This window comes from Penicillium rubens, assembly GCF_028828025.1.
Source record: "Penicillium rubens strain IBT 27055 chromosome Unknown utg000001l_segment0_segment0, whole genome shotgun sequence".
Taxonomy (NCBI): Eukaryota; Fungi; Ascomycota; class Eurotiomycetes; order Eurotiales; family Aspergillaceae; genus Penicillium; species Penicillium rubens.
The window spans coordinates 2,434,890-2,452,793 of record NW_026890599.1 but is presented as its reverse complement, the minus strand read 5'-3'; the positions used below and the strand labels follow the sequence as shown (position 1 = coordinate 2,452,793).

General features: G+C 49.5%; 5 protein-coding genes across 5 annotated transcripts; 3 read left to right on the top strand and 2 right to left on the bottom strand.

Moving 5' to 3' along the window:
• Window positions 1-165: 165 nt before the first annotated feature.
• Window positions 166-1,139, top strand: N7525_000972 (uncharacterized protein; the record flags this gene model as incomplete). The annotated part of the gene is made up of 2 exons (XM_002558395.1): window positions 166-673; window positions 751-1,139. The coding sequence occupies 2 exons, from the start codon at window positions 166-168 to the stop codon at window positions 1,137-1,139; spliced, it is 897 nt and encodes a 298-aa protein (XP_002558441.1).
• A 465-nt stretch (window positions 1,140-1,604) lies between these two features.
• N7525_000971 (PA and RING finger domain protein) lies at window positions 1,605-4,336 on the bottom strand (the record flags this gene model as incomplete). The annotated part of the gene is made up of 2 exons (XM_002558396.1): window positions 1,605-1,950; window positions 2,010-4,336. 2 exons carry the CDS (start codon window positions 4,334-4,336, stop codon window positions 1,605-1,607), a joined length of 2,673 nt encoding a protein of 890 aa, XP_002558442.1.
• A 2,716-nt stretch (window positions 4,337-7,052) lies between these two features.
• On the top strand, window positions 7,053-8,472 carry N7525_000970 (uncharacterized protein; the record flags this gene model as incomplete). The annotated part of the gene is made up of 3 exons (XM_002558397.2): window positions 7,053-7,140; window positions 7,200-7,496; window positions 7,574-8,472. 3 exons carry the CDS (start codon window positions 7,053-7,055, stop codon window positions 8,470-8,472), a joined length of 1,284 nt encoding a protein of 427 aa, XP_002558443.2.
• Window positions 8,473-9,079: 607 nt separating this feature from the next.
• On the top strand, window positions 9,080-9,889 carry N7525_000969 (SDR family oxidoreductase; the record flags this gene model as incomplete). Its single annotated transcript, XM_002558398.1, has 2 exons — window positions 9,080-9,654; window positions 9,718-9,889. The coding sequence occupies 2 exons, from the start codon at window positions 9,080-9,082 to the stop codon at window positions 9,887-9,889; spliced, it is 747 nt and encodes a 248-aa protein (XP_002558444.1).
• Window positions 9,890-12,104: 2,215 nt separating this feature from the next.
• N7525_000968 (ubiquitin-binding TORC1 subunit KOG1) lies at window positions 12,105-16,701 on the bottom strand (the record flags this gene model as incomplete). Its single annotated transcript, XM_061211720.1, has 5 exons — window positions 12,105-12,294; window positions 12,355-12,692; window positions 12,754-13,087; window positions 13,145-16,185; window positions 16,246-16,701. The coding sequence occupies 5 exons, from the start codon at window positions 16,699-16,701 to the stop codon at window positions 12,105-12,107; spliced, it is 4,359 nt and encodes a 1,452-aa protein (XP_061070946.1).
• Window positions 16,702-17,904: the final 1,203 nt, after the last annotated feature.

Here is a 17,904-nt window from a genome sequence, read left to right as displayed (position 1 = left end):
GCAAGAAAGCGATATAAAAGAGCCGTGCTATCCTGCTATTATATCCCTCCAGTCATAATTATAATTTTCTCGCAAATAAAAAGCACTATCATAGAAGAGAAAGTGAAATCCTAAATCTTCCCCGTTATCCCATCATCCAACACCCACCACAAACCACAAACCACCATGACTACCCAAGCACCAACCTTCACAAAACCCAACCGCCCCCTAACCTGGCTAATAACAGGCTGTTCCTCAGGCCTGGGCCTCTCACTAGCCCGCACCGCTCAATCAAACGGCCACACCGTAATCGCAACATCACGACAACCCTCCCGCACCCCGGCGCTCGTGTCCGAGATAACCCAAAACGGGGGCGAATGGCACACACTAGATGTCGACAGCGCAACCGCCGCTTCAAAGCTGATATCCAAGCTCGAGTCCGCGGGATACAAGATCGATGTGCTGGTCAATAATGCTGGATATGCGATTATCGGGGCAGTGGAGCAGTTCTCGGATGGGGAATTGCGGGCCCAGATGGAGACCGTGTATTTTGGACCGAGTCGGCTGATTGGTGCGGTTGTGCCTGGGATGAGAGAGAGGCAGTTTGGGGTTGTCGTTAATGTTAGTTCTGGGGCGGGGTTGGAGGGGAGGGAGAGTATGGGTGCTTATGCGGCGGCGAAGGCTGCTATGGATGGTAAGTTCCTTTATTCTTCTCTTCTTCTTCTGGTGAGGAATGTGTCTCGTTTATGTATTGATTTGTATATTTTGCAGGTTTGTGTAAAGTGCTCGCTAAAGAAGTCGCACCCTTCAATGTCCGCATCTTGACCGTGTGGTTGGGAGTGTTCAATACGCAGTTTGGGTCTGGTTGTCGTTCTCCTGCGAGCCCTTTACCGGTGGACTATGTCGGCTCTGTGGCTGCGCAGATGATCGATGTCTTACTGACAGGCAAGCTTGTTGCTGATGGGGATAAGGATAAGGCTGCCAAGGCGATGTATGAAGTTGTCGTTGGCGAGGGCGTTGGCGCAGGGCGCGAGAGCGAAGGGTTCTTGCCTTTGGGTCGGGACATGATTCCTCGCGTTGAATTGGTGCGCGATCGGCTGGTTCATGCGCTTGATGTGTTTGGGGATATTGCTGAAAATGTCTATGTCGAGAAGGAATGAGGTTTGAGTGCTGGGCCTGCATGGTTTGAATCGAGGTGTAGCTAGACAGCTTCGATTACTATCAATTACAAGTGCAGCGGCAGAAAAGCGTGTGTGTAGGTATGGATGTGATTTATTAGTGTCAACGGATGACCAGATAGTCATGGCAAAGCAATTGTGTCAATGACAGCTAAGTGTCAATGGAATCCATTCAGATATCCATCCTACCAAAAGAAGATAAACATACAAGATATTTGAACGATTGACCCGCGGTATATCCTAGCCGCTTCAACAATGCTTGCAGACACTTTGCAACTGCCCAGCACGCTGAACTGTTCTCACCCAACGCCAAGCAGATCCAAATCACCAGAAACTCCAAACGACCGCTAATACAGCATGCTTCAATACAAGGAGAGCAATTCCCACGGGACAGAGGGGGGAATGGTTAAAAAAAGAAATTCGAAAAGAGTGGATAGAGTATAAATGTTAGCGATTACGGTCCGCGCGAGCCTGGTGCCATATCGTATCGCCACTCAAAGCAGAAAAGCTAAGAGTAGCCAGGTTTCGCCAGCTCGACTGTGGCGCAGAGTTTGCATGGTCGCCAAGTAGACCTGCATTTTGTTCCGTATCTGAAGCATCGTCATTGACGCCTTCAATGAGTACTGGAGCGGAAGATGCACTGCCTCGAGAGATCGACTGGGCGCCGTGAACGTCATCATTGGACTCCTCACGATGACCCCGAGAATCACTGGATTGGCCATGAGCCAACGAACGGACAACATCGCCTTTACAGATTGGACAAGTTCGTCGACGGGTAGTCAACCAGGGGGTACTGAGGAAAGGGATTAGTCAAACTCCGAAACAAAGACCGATTTCACTGATGTCACTTACATGCATTCCGCGTGGAATTCATGGCCACATGGCAATCTCATGACCCGGCTCTGACCATCGATATATTCCTCAAGGCATACAACGCACTCCACCTGCCTTCCTGTGTACTTGCGTCGCCACAAGGTAGATCCACTTTGCAGGTTGCACTTCTCTTCCTTCGGCACGACAGACGAGTCTAGCATAGTGCCCGAGAATGTTTGTGAACGCGATCTATTTGTTCGGGATGCACTTGGCCGGCTTTCATTGCCAAGGAGTGGGGAAGTTGGGGAGAGAGGACCGGGACTGGGACCAGGACTGGGGGGACGCGTCGAATTGGAAGATGAGGAAGAAGTGGTAGCAATCGTGTGGTAGGTTCGGACAGGAAGTCGTTCGATAACCGACTTTGGGGCACGCCAGCGACGACGGCGGATTCGAGACCGGATCAGTAAAAGGGCATAAACCACCGTCAGGGTGAGCAAAGGACTGACGACAAGGACCAATAGAGTATCGAAAAAGGGGCTGGTGGACATGCTGGTGGGTGTCATGGTAACCCAAAGACCTTCGTGCTCGGGAGACTCCGTGCTTAGACGGCCCGATGTGTGAGGGCTATTTTGCATCTGCTGGTTTGCCGTAATGCTTTTCTGAAGTGAAGGCGATGAAGAAGGCTGGGGGTCTTGCTGAGTATCATCTCCCCATCCAAAGTGACTAGAGAACCAGCCTTTCGTGGAAGATCCAGACTTCCCATGGGTTCCGATGGAGTCTTTCTCGGGCCCCTTGAGGCGCGTGTCGCGAGAACTAGCACTGGATTTATCGATGCTTTGGTATTCTCCACTTCCTGGTGTGATGCTACCACCCTGAAGACCATTGGGCGAGGAGGCAGCATCATTATCTGCGCTGGCAGTTTTGGAAGTATCCTTGCCAGTTACAGAGGTGCTAGTTGTTGAGGATGTGCTACTCTTAGGAGGCATCAAGTCGGGATCTCTCCAGTCCTGAACCCCGATGACAAAGTCATCATCCTCAAAACTTTCAGGGGACATGTCGGCCTTGTTGCTGTCAAATGCGTCGTCCTTGGCCCAACCACGATGATTGAGATCCGCCGATTTTCTCCAAGTAGTCGACGGAGCTTCTTTTTCATCCCGTGAGCCTAGGTTGATCCAGTCAATGTTGCCGCTGCTGGGCGGACGTCGACTGTCTTCCAGGTGCCGTGAACCTCCGTTCTTATCGCACAATCCTAGGAATGCACCAATAGCACGGAAAAACCCGCCTTTCGAATGAGATGGTAGCGCAGGTTTGGCCGTAGAATAGCCGCTGGCAGTCGAACTTGGAATAGTTGTTGGCGTTGCTGTAGTAGTTGCCACCCGTTCTTTGTCGGTGTCAGCCTGTCCTGCCAACTTCGCCTGTGATGGTTTTAACACATCCCCTAGACTTGCAGTTCCACCGGAATGTCCAGGGACCAACGACGACAGAAGATGAGCAGTAGTGTGGGATGTGAACAAAGCCGGGATCGTGACATTCGATGTATCGCCTCGCGCATACATAGTGACCAAGTTGCCACCTCTAGTATCGTCGCCGACAATCAAAGCAACCCCTCCTCGTCGTTGTGCCCACTTGGCCTTCTCCAAAAACCCACAGCCACCCCGGCTCAGCAGCACCACTTTACCTTGGATTTCGGCAGTTTCCTGTAGCGATTGAATGTCGGCATGCGCAGGCGGCTTGCTTTGGACATAGTCTCCATACTTCTGATTCATCCCGGGGTTAGAAGCGCCGGATTCGGGGAGTGGATGATGCAGATGATCGTCGGTGCCATCGTTTGTCAGGGGCAGGGTGGTTGGATCATCTCTATCGTTCTGAGGTGTAGTATCGGCCTGCGATACCGACCGCGGGCGGTTTGACGATATATCATTCACTGTACTACCTCCGGAAATCCCGGAGCGCTGCTCCACGCTCCTAGAGGTTTTGTCTTGTTTCTTATGATTGGTGCCCTCACCCCACCCGGGAATATCGGAGCAGCCCAGCTCCCCTTCCATGCCATCAGATAATCCCCCCTCACCAAAGCCACTTCCCACCCATAACTGACCACTGAGGCCTTTGGTTGGCAGCGGCGGGCCAAATGCCGCTGGCCGAGCGAGGAAGAAGGTCGAGTTGTCATCGGTAAGACTGATAATGGCTGACGGAGGGAAAAGGGACGATGGTATGTTGAAAGAAAATAAAGCGCGCAGTCCAGTTGTTCGATCAGTGAGCGTGTTGGGAGCTGCTACATCGGGCGATGTAAGCGCGGAAAAGAAGGTGAGGAGGATCGGAAAGAAGATAAGGCAGAAGAGGACGATGAGCAGGCGTGGCGGTCGCATGTCTTTGATAGATGGTTCGAACCACTATAACCACAGCAAAACGGGGTGGATCGAGTAATGAGTGACAATGCGAGCGGATCCGCTGTATCACAGTACTTCGGGTGGACTCTTTATGACCAATCCAACAGTTGTCGGCAAGTTAGCAGGCGGCCACTCATCGAGCGCAATGAGCAGCACTACGGCTGGTTGAAGAAAGTCAACAAATGACAGCCAACAATAGGCAGGGAAAGTCAAAGCGAACAACAAGACGAGATACAGAGACAAAGGGGAGTTCAAGTGAAGTCAGTCAGGTGGAGAAGGGGAAGTGAACTCATGATGTGGATTATCTAACCCCGGGTCAGTGACGGCATACCCGCCGTGTCAGGTGTTGTAAGCCTGAGGCATGGTTTTGGCCTCGACCCAAGTCACATGACCATATTAACCATAACAACCTTGGATGGAAGATGATACCTAGTCGCCGACACAATAAAGGCTTGGGCCCATGGCTGGGCGACGTTTACTGTATAGACCTGGCCATTGTAATAGGCTACCGAGTTATGCGGACTTGTAGAAGAATGCATATCGATACAAGGGAAGACAACATACCCAGGACCAATATACGGCGCGGACTGCTTTTAACGCTCAGTTTGGTTCACGGATCTGCCTCACGTTCGGTATACCCCGCACAATATTGCCGAAGTGGGCTTGTGGGCGGAACAATCAAGCAGGTGTTTCTTCATAACTGAAGACTTAACAAGGATCGTGACATTCGGGCTGCTAAGCGATGAGAGTGGGCGAGATCATACTTATTGCCAACGGAAATAATTCGGCTAGGTCTCACCAAACGCGCGGGTTTGGGTTTTGGTTTCCCCTTTGGCTTACCCGAGGGAGGGTAACCTATGGGCAATTTGAAAACCTATCCTATGAATAACTTCTAAGGTTGATGGCTCTGTTGGGAATTACGGCACTTCAAGAGGAATATGCCTGATCCTTCAAGTATCAGGAGCGTTCAACCTACCAATGAACATTGATCAATCCTGTCTTAGGGTTAGTTTAACAGAACCCTTCTTTTATAGCATCTCTCTAGTAAACGAGCGAGATCAGACTTACACAACCTCATGGTTCTTAACCAATCGATGCTTCCCAGTATTCATCGTACCATTTTCTAACAGCCTCATCCAATGTGATTTTATTCAAGCCTTTCCGTGCCTTTGAGTGGGCGACCCAATTTAGTATTGTCTAAGCGTTGCCCAGAAGATATTGCCGGTTATATGAGAGGTCATAAATACGGTTTATTCGGCCATGCCATCCACCTGGGTAGGATTATCTTTGTCAATTTACACCACCATTACCAAGCAGAGAGCCCTATAGTCGATTGAAGTATTGTTCAGCGAGGGCTCTAATGTTTTCAAGCGTTCTAGCACCTGAAGGTTGCTAAGATAGCTAAGACGCCTCGAGTCTTCAATTTTCAGTTTGGTAATCCGCGTTTCCAATTATTCGATATGAGACCGATACTCGTTCTCCCATTTCAAAACTTTGTCCACAAGTGGAGTTTCCGATGTCTTAGGATAACCTCACATATGAAAATTGACCAATTAAAGACACTGGAACGAACTCTGCAATTCGTACAATGTCACAATATATTAACAAGATAGCATGGTGCATATATAGGTCTTTTGTTTGGGCCTCCTTTGAATCTCGCAATAACAGGCATATATTGTAAATTCGATATAGGTCTGATATCTCTTCCAAGGTTCTCGATCCAGAGCTGCCACCGCCGATCATGCCATCATTGCTGGGCGACTACGTAATCCACCGCCTTTTCAATTTTGATTTTGGATTGCGTTGTCAGTTTTTGCATACCTATATCGTAGACTACTGTAGTAGTTGATTGCACCATCTAGTACATCCTACATACGATCTAATATTATAGCAGGGCACACCCACAAGATATTTTTGGACTTGACGATAAACCTTGGAAGCTTCCAAAGTGGTCTCCACTTACCGTATATGGGCTAGCGCAGGGAATTAGTACCCACCCCCGGAACATCTATGACGTATGTGGCCTAAATAGGGACTAGCGTATATTGCAGGAATCATTCTAGAATCTCTTTGTCTGCCTTGTATACTTCCACTCATGACTTTTATAAGAGCAGAAGAATACAAAATATATAGGCTATTCCTATAAAGCCATAAGAGCTAAGCTTCCATTGCCCACGGCATAGCGATCTCAAACTCGGAGAATTATTGGCACGAAAGTCTGGAAAACCCACATAAAATGAAATTGTAGTGGGCGTATGGTCGTGTGGATCTACAACCTATCCTTGCAAGGTTTGGTTCAGTGGCGTGCTTGGTCGTAGATCCGGGACATGACGATGGATGACATTGATAGCTCTCCTTATTTTCAGCCAAGAATATTTTTCCGTATGTATAAACCCGTTTGGGACGTCATGAAAGCTGTAAACGGGGCAGTCAAAGAGTTCCGATCCATGTTTCATCAGCGATTGTAGTCGTGGAACCCCCGCGTTATGGCGTCACCCAGTCTCCGCAAGTAGGGATCTATTCGTGATCTGACCAAGACAAGCAAAGACAGTAAAGCATATAAACTCGCTACCAGAAGCACTTTGTCTTTCAGTTGTTCCATAATCGTACAACAGTCTGACTCAAACAAACTATTCAAACGTTAACAAGTCTTTCCAATTCTTTTACCCTACTATCACAGCATATTGCCTCCATCATGTCGAACATTCTTCACAAAGTCAAGGATGCTGTGACCGGTCATCATCACGATGCGTCTAAAACATCCAGCAGCAAGATTGTCGATAGTTCGTTGTTCCTAGTAAAAGACCATTGTACTATGATGCTAACAATCCTGTTCATATAGATGCCCGGGATACTTACGGATCCTCCCACAACACCACGGAAAACGCTCCATCTGGTCCAGGCTATGAGACCTCGTCCAATACCGGTGCTGGAGGCTATGGCAGTGGCACTGGCACTGGTGGCCACAGCGCTGGCACCGGTTCAGGAGCGTCCGGGAACTACGGCAGCAAATCTGATACTTACGGATCTAACACTGCTGGCGGCTATGGCTCATCCACCACTGGCTCCAGCACCAATGCTGGCCCCCATGACTCCAACCTAGCCAACAAGGTCGATCCCCGCGCTGATAGCGACCTCGGTAAGTTAAGCTTGCCATTTGCTGGCTACCTCGCAAAATATATAATACTACTCAGACATCTAACGTGGTATATGAAGACAACCGAGGAAAGCACGCTGGAACTACCGGCTCTAGCAACACATACGGCAGCAACGCTGGCCGCTCTACCGGAGAGACTGGCTATGGCTCCAGGGACACCTACGGCGGCACCGCTGGCCGCTCTTCTGGACAGACCGGCTATGGCTCCAGCGATACCTACGGGGGCACTACCGGCCACTCCTCTGGGCAGACCCGCTATGGCTCCAACGACCCTCTGTCTAGCAACGACAACTACGGCAGCAACACTGGCCGCTCCACCGGCGGATATGGCCCCAGCGATACCTACGGCGGCACTACCGGTCGCTCCTCTGGGCAGACCGGCTATGGCTCCAACAACCCTTCGACGAGCAATGACAACTACGGCAGCAACACTGGCCGCTCCACCGGCGGATATGGCTCCAGCGATACCTACGGCGGCACTACCGGTCACTCTTCTGGACAAACTGGATATGGCTCCAATAACCCTTTGGTTAGCAACGACAACTACCGCGGCACGACTGGCCACTCCTCTGGACAAACTGGATATGGCTCCAATAACCCTTTGGTTAGCAACGATAACTACCGCGGCACGACTGGCCACTCTTCTGGACAGTCTGGCTATGGATCGAGTAAGCCACTGTCTGGTAGTGACAACTATGGTAGCTCAACCGGTCACTCCGGTTATGGTTCTAGTAACCCTGTGTCGGGGAGCGACAACTACGGCGGTACCACTGGCCGCTCCACTGGACAGTCGGGCTATGGCGCCAATGACTCCCACAGAGCCGGTGCTGGCAGCAGCTACAACAACCAGACCTCAAACACTGGGAAGACCAGTGGTCCTCACGGTTCCGACGCATTGAACAAGCTTGACCCCAGAGTTAACGAGAAGGATGCTCTTGGCAGCCAGCGCAACTACTAGGCGATTTATGAGTGATGTTATGGACTTTTTCTACGCGTATTCCTAGCTTTTCTTTTGTATTTTATGAGAATGACCCAGAAATATCATTACCCTTACCTCAATACGTCCAGAACAAATATCAAATATGCCAGCTAGGGTAAAACTCGAAGATATTTTCCAAAAAAGATTCGGCTCCTGTCTGGTATTTATATGGTTCTCTTTTCTCTAACACAGATAAAGAAGTGATTCAACAATTGTTTCTTTGGCATCTCTTCCTAATTGACACTGTTAGGCATCGACCATGCGCTAGAATTCTAGGCGTATAACTAATTACAGATCTATGCTTAGGGTTGTCCACAACCCCAAATCGGGTATCATCCAAGGCGTCCTGTTTCTCATCTGTTTCCGATCTTTTTCTCCCTTCTTCTTTTTTTCTGTTTTTCTTTGATTTGTCATTTCGTACTTATTCATGTCGCATTTGTCAGATCTATCATATTATTAGGAATCGCAGCCTATGTACCTAGGTACCTAAGTACCTAAGTACCATCGGCGTACCTATATAAGAGGCCGCCGTTCATCTGGTCTCAATGTCGCCATCCCAACCACCAACAAGTCCACCATTGATACTATGACCAACACTATCTATCTTATTACGGGCGCTAGCCGTGGTATCGGTCGTGGCCTGACCGAAACATTCCTCGCTCGTTCTAACTCCACCGTCATCGCGGCTGTCCGGGACCCCGTCGTTGCTTCATCCCAGTCCCTACAATCTCTCCCCAAGGGCGAGTCCTCCCGTCTGATCGTGGTGAAGGTCGACTCTAAATTTCCCACTGACCCGACCGCTGCCATCGAGACTCTCCATAGTGAGCACGGCATAGACCACATAGACGTGGTAATCGCCAACGCCGGCATCAGCGAAGATTTCTCAACTGTGCACGAGGTGTCTATCCCCGTGCTACACGACCACGTCGAGGTCAATGGCTACGGTCCTATCTACCTTTACCAGGCGGTCTACCCGTTGCTTAAGAAAAGTAAGAAGCCCACGTTTGTGGGAGTCGGGAGTCCGATAGGCAGTGTCGGCGGCATGGAGCAGCGCCCGTACCCATGCGCAGCATACGGTCCTAGTAAGGCCATCCTACACTGGATCGTGCGCAAGATCCATTTTGAGAATGAGGAGTTTGTGAGCTTTGTTGCGGATCCTGGGTAAGTGCCTATTTCTCTTTTCGAACAGTCGTTGCGTCACAGACACGTTAATGAATTATGCAGCTTCGTTCAAACCGACATGGGCAATGCCGGTGCCAAGGCCGTCGGCCTTGAGAAGGCCTTCCAGACGGTCGAGGAGAGCGTCGGTGGTATCGTGAAGACGATTGACGAAGGGACGAGGGAGTCGATTGGTGCGCAGTTCCGCGTGTGGGACGGATCCCAGTTTCCCTGGTAAGGGGGATAATTTTAGAGTCATCCTTTCTGCTCTGGTCTAGATATATCCCTCTCACTCTTAGCTAGTCTTCTCCCTTCAAATACATCGCACAGAACACTGCTTTGCCTTATCTGTCTTCCACCGTATATCCCACCAGAAAGGACAATTAGGGGCAGCGGTTCCGAATCAGACGATGAGATCAGATTCTGAAGGACTAATCTGGTGGACGCCGCAATAGAGAGATTGACCGAGAAGCAGTCGACGTAAAAGGGGGTGGAGACACTGATGTTTCACACCAGTGTCTAAATCTAAGACTGAAAGGATCCTGTAAAATGAACCAAGGGATGAGAATGTGACCGACTAATTGGGGGTAACGAAGGCGCCATCGGGCAGTGGGCCAAACTAGCGTAGGGAGTAGAATACAAAGTTGGTGGAAGTTATCTTAGTGGCCGTATTAAGGCCCGTGAGATTTGACAGATTCAGATAGAGGATAGTGGCTGCAGGAGGATGCGGATACCGCCAGCGGTGCCGTTAACTAGGCTAGTGGCCTGGACGGTGAGTGCCGACAAAGCAACCAGGTAGCTGGCCATGAACAGCAGCATTTCGTGCCATTGGCGGCTGGCTCCCCAGTAGATGGATGGCGCCATCGGTCGATGAGAGCCCCGGTGTCCGAATGGGCCCGGACCGTCATGGATATGACCACTTCATTCCTACCTAGGTATAGAGATTCCTGGACCTCCACCACTCAGGGCCCAGTGAGGGGACGCGATTAGATGCACCCCCGTTGCTGATATTACCTAGGTAAATCCTCCCAGCAATCCCAGCGCTCGGACTGTCACCTACGATTTGAAATCCGTGTTAGTTGACAGCCTCGTAGGCAGCGGACGTCAATGCCAAGGTGCAGAGACTCCCGCTGTACAGAATTATTAATCTTATGAATTCCTATCTTCAATAAATTTGTAAAAGAGGGGCTGCGTTAATCGTACTGGCTTCGTGCCAACAATCATCTCCCCCGTGGCACCGCACGTGAGGCCACGTTGCACTGTGCATCATGGCACACTAGAATCATAGAGACCGTTATAATCAGGTGTCCATTCACTGTGGCATGCATATTATCCTAGGGCTTCTGGCGCGGCCATCAGACTACATACTGCATATTGATGCACGTGACCACCTTTGCCCTCACTTTACCTCTTCCCAAACAGACCTAGTATACGATGTCAAGGTTATACATCAGATGACATAGTTGCAAGGGTCCCTTTCAAGGAAATGTGATATATACTGATCCTTCACCGCTATACCTTTGGTTATGGCATACTTCTGTTGTACGCTAATGACTACAAGCCAAGATATATATTAGAAGGATATCGGATAAAGTATCTCTATACTGACTTAGAGAACAGCTTTAGTATTGTGTCTAAGTAAAACTTCAAGTTATTAAAGGCCTCCAGTCCATCACGGTCTAGGACAGAAGCCACATAAACGGTTGACTAAAGTTATAAATACGATCGAGATCAAACATGACCACAAAGTGGGTTTAATGACCCTGGGACTAATTCTAGAAAAGAACGAAGAAACGGCCAGTCTATTCCTCACAGTGAGCACACGACACTCTCATGCTGCTCAGGTGGAGTATCCAGCCAGACTACAGTGCGTGGCTAAGGTTCTCCCGCGCTGCATCGAGTATATCCGTAACGCCCCAAGCGAGTCATACCAAAATAAAAATGCAATTGCCTGGGGTCCTCAAAAAGCATGGAAGAAGAAGAACAAAACCAAGTCCCGCCGCCAGTCAAAACAGAACAGCCGCCACTGCTCTGAACTATTTCACAAAAGTGAGGAGAACACGAGCATTCCAAACATTATGCTTTATTCCGTCTGGCAATCAAGCACCCATTACAACAAGATATCGTGCTTGATACCGAAGTAGAAGAGAAGACAAAAGGGTAAAAAGAAGTTGATAGACCCGAAATAGGGTACACTGTCTCACATGAAGTAGAAGAATAGAATATCGTCACGAATATCAAATGGTAGTGGAGCAACCCTGAGGGAACAAAAACCAACAACGCGGAGTCATCAATGTATGGTTGATCAAGTCAATCGCCAAGACGCCGTGTAAATTTGTTCATCGGGTATGCGGATGCATATTACAGAAAGGGTAATATTAGGACAGGAGAAAGAAACAATGCCATGAAGGTCACCACACGGAGGTATCATGAATTTCAAAGCTGAGTTGGAATTAGCAGGACACAAGATTTACATGATGGTCATTCAATGCGGCGCAGGCAAGCACAGTCCGGTGGGGATGGAAAGCAGTGCTGGCAATGGGCGAGGATCGGTTGTGATGAAGGAAGCTCGAGTATGGCTCGAACGTAGAAAGATAGGTACCATCCACGTTGAAAGTCTTAACTTCGTGACGATTTGTACCCCTGCGGCATGTTAGCTTGGAACAAACGAAATGACAAGAAATTGCGGCGGAGGAAACGTACATGCTGAAGACAGGAGCGTGCTCGTGAACACTCAAGGTCCGCAGGGTATCTTTGGTGGCATAGATGGTGGAGATCGGGTTATCCATGCGAAGATCCCAAAGTCGGACCTCACCGTTACGCCCACCTGATATCAATTCTCGTAGACCACCACGCTGCATATGGACATTTGTAATCCACTGCTTGTGCTCACGCCAAACTTTGACCATGGATGTGGTTGGCTTCAACCGTTGATCAAAGACTCGGACAGCACCGTCACCGAAACCGGCAACGAATATGTTGCCCGCAACCTGGTCAGACGTCAAGGATGTGATGCAAGAACCCGATCGTGCGGGAATGTCCTGTTATTGAGCTTTTGTGAGTAACACGATATATTTGTGAGACCAGACATTGAAGACTTACGTTTGTGCACACCTCAGTAGCAGCATTCCAGACACGGATAACCTTCACATCACCTGCAACCAGAGCTTTGCCTTGACCTTGCTGCCAATCGAGCACAAGACCTGCGTTGCGATTGCTTGGAATCAGCTCAGGGAGGGCTCTGAAGGCTGTAACCACTTCAATATCCTTATTAGTCTCGTAATGGCGGAAAAGCTTGATCACACCATCGGACGATCCAGTCATAAGCAGTGCCTGGTCGTCCTCATTGATGTATCGAACTTCGTTGATCTTTGATCCGACCGGGTTGCCATTTGAGAATTGATTGAGGCGTTTGTGGTTCTGCCAGTCCCAAATTCTATATGAAACCGATGGTTAGAAGGACATGACGAACAGGTGACTTATTGGTACCTACGCAATTGTATCCCGGTCATCCGCGACAGCAATGTGATCCTCGAATTGATGGAAGCACATCTTGTGGGGCTGGCTACCATTCGATAGCAAAGCAACCGAGTTATCCCACCGGCTTGCTCCAGCTTTCCCTTTGAGGGGTTGGGTCTCGGCGATGATCTTTTCGTTGCGGCCGCGTCTCCAGAGGCGCTGGTTGTAGTCGGAGCTACCGGGCTCATCCGGCTCGTTGGGTTTCATCTGGGGCTCCCGGAAATACTTAGAAATGGTAAGTAAATGTAGGTAACGATAGTGGTGGGACTCGATGGATTCAAAATCCGGTATTACCTCAGTGGACCAATCCAGGAATCTACTCTTTAGGGGAATGACAGGCACGACGCCAAAGCCTTTGGGTTGGAACCCTCGGGAGGTGGGAATCGGAGCCTGGTGGTATGCTGTCGCGGGAGCAACATGATCATTTCCTTCCGGGGGCCGGGTCCACTCAGGAGGGGCCCGGCCGCGTGGGGTAATTGTCATACGGCTGGTTGAAGGTGAAGGGGGGTTCGAATTATCTGAGGATGGGTCTCCTGTTGCTGAATTGCCAAAAGCAAGGTTCTTGAGGGAAGCAGCGACGCTGGCAGTTCGCCTAAAACTTAAAGAAAGATAGCCTTCTTGTTTCGAGGGTGCTGTTCCAGATAAAGGTGGCGTTGGAGGTGGCGCAGTCTTCTTTGCTTCAGTTCGCTCGCGAGGTTGGAATTTCGTCAAGCCTGTGATCTCCAGAACCTCATTCTGAAGCTTGTTAGCGAGTGGCGCCATTGGAGATTCCAACAAGGTCAAGTGGATATAATCAACGATAACGGCGGCATCCTGGGCGATGTCAGGATGAGGATCAACTGAGAGAGCTAGCAACTGCTTCCAGATAGTTCCGAAAGTCGTGTTGCGAGACAGCTGGGTGTGTTTCGCATGAGAAACTAGTGCTCCGGTCTGCCCTTCGGAGCGGCTAGTCCGAGAGTTTTCGCTCTCCCAGCGATGAGACAGCGACCGCTTTTCTTCCTCAAGCTCCTCAAATGCTGCGACCAAAAATTTGTTTTGGTGGCGTCTGACGAATGTCGAGAAGAATACTAAAAGCTCTTTCCTAACAACCACACTACCATCAGCAGACATGGGCAAGACCGCCAGTGCCAAAGTCTCCTCGATTTGTGCAACTTGGTCTGTCAGATCTGGAATCCCCAAGAATGTAGTCACAGCGTGAAGCATGGCAGCACGAACTTCGGGCACTGGATCGAAATTCAATTCGCAGAGCCTAGCGGGGGCTGCACACCGAATGCCCATCCACTTCGCTTCGGGAAAATCGCACCAGAGCATACTGAGAGACAGACAAGACCACTGCCGTAGCAAGGGATTTTCCACATCGCCCAGATGTCTGAGGCATGAATCGAACAACTCGCCAGAAAGGCAGACGTTCTGTCCCTGGGGATAGTTTTTGCAGAAGATTGAGACTATGAAAGCACACATGGCCCGATGTTCACTGGCGTTTCCCACAGGAATGGGCGAAGAAGGATTTAGAATCGAGATAAAGTAGTGGATGCCGTTGTCTTTGAGTAGATCGTTTTGTACAGTGTGGTCGACTGCCATGATTCTCGCCCAAATGAAAACCATAACTGGTTTCAATTCCTGAGCTGCTGATTGCAGCAACTTGACAACATACGGGAATATGCCAATGCTGAGTGCAAGGTGCACAGCCCACGGTCCGAGGTCCAGGAATTTGCTCAAAAGAATCAAGGCCCGCAAACGGTGTGCCTGACTCAGGAGGACTTGGAGGACAATAGGAAGCTGATCCGGTGGATTCTTCTCCATGGGACCGGACGAGAGGTATACCTCAAAAGCAGTGAGTTGCTCAGCGAAGAACGTTGAGTGCTGGTACTCATACTGCCGACGTCCTTCTTCTTGATCAATGAGAGCAGGTAGTTGAGATAACACCATTTCGACTGCAAGGTCCCAGCTTTTCCATAGCGGGTGATGATGTGTGTCCGGCAATTCGGGCGAAGAAATGGGATGGCATTTGTAAGTGCGCATGATGCGTTCGCTGAGCAAAAAGTTGCGGAAAAGAGCGGCGACCATTAGATCCTGTCGGAAGAGCTTTTTGAACAAAGCCCGAGGTAAGGTGTTCCACGCAATCGTATCGGTAATGGCAGTGAAGATCCAATTCAGTTCCCCAAGAGGGCTTCGACGATCTTGGAGTCGACCTGGAACTCTGAAGTCGTCAATAGAAATGTTCGTGCGCAAAGGGTTTTGTAAGATGAAAAAGCGCAATGCAATTTCAATCGGTGTTGTCAAGCAACAGGTGAATAGGTCTGCAGGTAGGTCGGGATTGGTCGGAAGGGACTCTGTCTTCTGGCACGCAGCTAGAAGGATACAGTCACCATAATTCTGAATGACGGCATTTGGGTCTCGTTTCCTAGTTTCAATATTCTCTTTCTCATGCTTCTCCACGAAAGTATGGAAATTTTGGACAATGTTGCCCGCATGTGAAACATCGAAGACAAAAAGACTAGGCCCAGCTAGCCAAGACTGCAGATCATACAGTGGGACAGGTATATACTGGGTATAGTTCTTGTTGAAGACCCATATTTCACCCGACTGAGTTGGCAGCGGCACTCCATGTCCATTGTAATGTAGAAGCACCCGCTCATCCTTGGCATTTCGGCGAAGTGAGATGCAGAATTTCTTGGTCTCATCAACTGATGGATCTAGGTACTGTTTGTACCTTGTCCGAAGACTCAAAGTTTCGTATTGCTCCTGTAGTTTCTTGCCGATCTGCTCCATGATCTTGTTTTGACCACCGCCTGTGGTAGAAGTCGGATCTACCCAGCATTCAAGCTTCGATGTTGGGTTGGTCTTGACCACATCGGGAGGGTCGACTCCAATGTTCAGACAGATGGCCAAGGCCGCAGACACAGTTTTCAGGCGATCCTTCATGCGCCAGTCCTGACTTGGCCAACTCCCGACTGGGTCCCTGGGAATACCGTTGGTCTCGTGGCGTTTCTCGGTGAAATACATGTAGAAGTTCTATATTCAGCGGGTATTGTGTTAGCTTCCGGAAACTCCGATCAGAGTGGTCGTGCTCACCGAATGCAAGATCTTGAGATATTCACTAGAAGTGTATTCTTCCTGCCACCCATGTCGCATAGCGAAATCTTCATCGTCATCACCTGCCACTTTATCGAAGGTTATCCGACTTGGTCCATAGTCACTTCTGGCTCTCTTCAGCATAGCCGGTCGGCTACTCTCCGATCTCCGAGGCGATGGGCGGCGGGGTGGGATCTCCCCGTTGGCAGTGTTGTCTCCCGATGAGCTGGTTGGGCGCCCGTGTGGGGTTAATGTGGGCTGCTTGTGTTCAACTTCAGTGAGCGAGCGATGATGGCCACTCAACGGAGCTGGAGATCTTTCGCGGGTGGGAATTGTAGTCTCTAACTCGGGACCAAACGCGACGCGGACCGATTTATTCGGATTGCGACGTGAAGCTGTCGACCCGTTGGTCGTTTGTTGTGAGTTATGTTCCATATCGGTAGTGGGATCCCTCATGTTGTAAGATCGCTCATTGTGTTACACGAGTATGGGGGAAGAGGAAGGGCTGGAACGTATGTCGAGGCAGGCTGCGAGTATCCCCGCTCGGTCACCGGTCACGACCAGTGAGCTTCCTCCTTCGGCTCGTTCGCAAGGGTCTGGATGTTGTCGACTGAAGCTGGGGAATAGACCGATGATGAAATGGTAAGGGCGACCTTGAAGTCGGATTTGTAGTGGACCAGACGAATCTCAATTTGCGCCTGCCCTGGAGATATTCCAGGAGCGCAGAGAGAGAGAGCTCAGCGCACAGTCTATGGATTCTGGTCCAAAGATAGCTAATCTGCCTGGTCTAGAGCGGATGTGGTCCGGAAAGGCGAGATGGATGCGGAAACACAGATATTCCGGGGATTACTCAGAATGGTGTCTTGGCGAGAAGTATACAACAAAAACGCATGTATTGTAGACTTCAAACGTATCAATCTACAATATGACTGAGGCAATCATGACCTGCACATGGTCAATAACTCTTTATTTCCATGCAGTCAGTTTCAAATGTTTGTATATGGACTCTATCTATCAATATCACAGAATCTAGTGATATGGAGTTGTCCAACGCAGGCATCGGCATTGGTTACCATCCCCGAGTACGACAGAAAGTGAAGTCCATCTGTCCAGCGGGATGAAACCACTGTTGGTCAGCTATTTATTTTCTAAGCAGCACCATTTCGTGAGCATTGCTTTGATCCAAGAGAGACATTTGATGGTTGGTGATGTCTAAGACAGCAGTTAGGGGATACAAAAGGTGTTTCACCCCAGGAAGGATGGACATCCAAAATTCTGACACGTCGATTCTTATACAACAGCAAACCAAACAAAAAGCTCAGACATATGGCATGTAGCCAATGATGATAGATTATTGCAAAAGTACTCCGTACATCAGTGTCAAGAGGTTCATCCCTACAATAACCCGGGAGCCGGAAAACGAGAGATCGCCTACTCCAGACTCCAAAAATGGATTATTTTGATGGGAACCCCCTTCCTCTTGGATGTATCAGCGTCAAACCGGGAGCTCTACCTAGATACCTTTTTTTATAGTAAGGTATTGGAGAGTTGACATTCACCCCACATGCCTTACAATGTTGTACAGCCTTATTTCTGTGATCAATCAGTATTTCTTGCCCATTGTGGGGTATGGATCGCCGTGTGGAATTGGGAAATGCA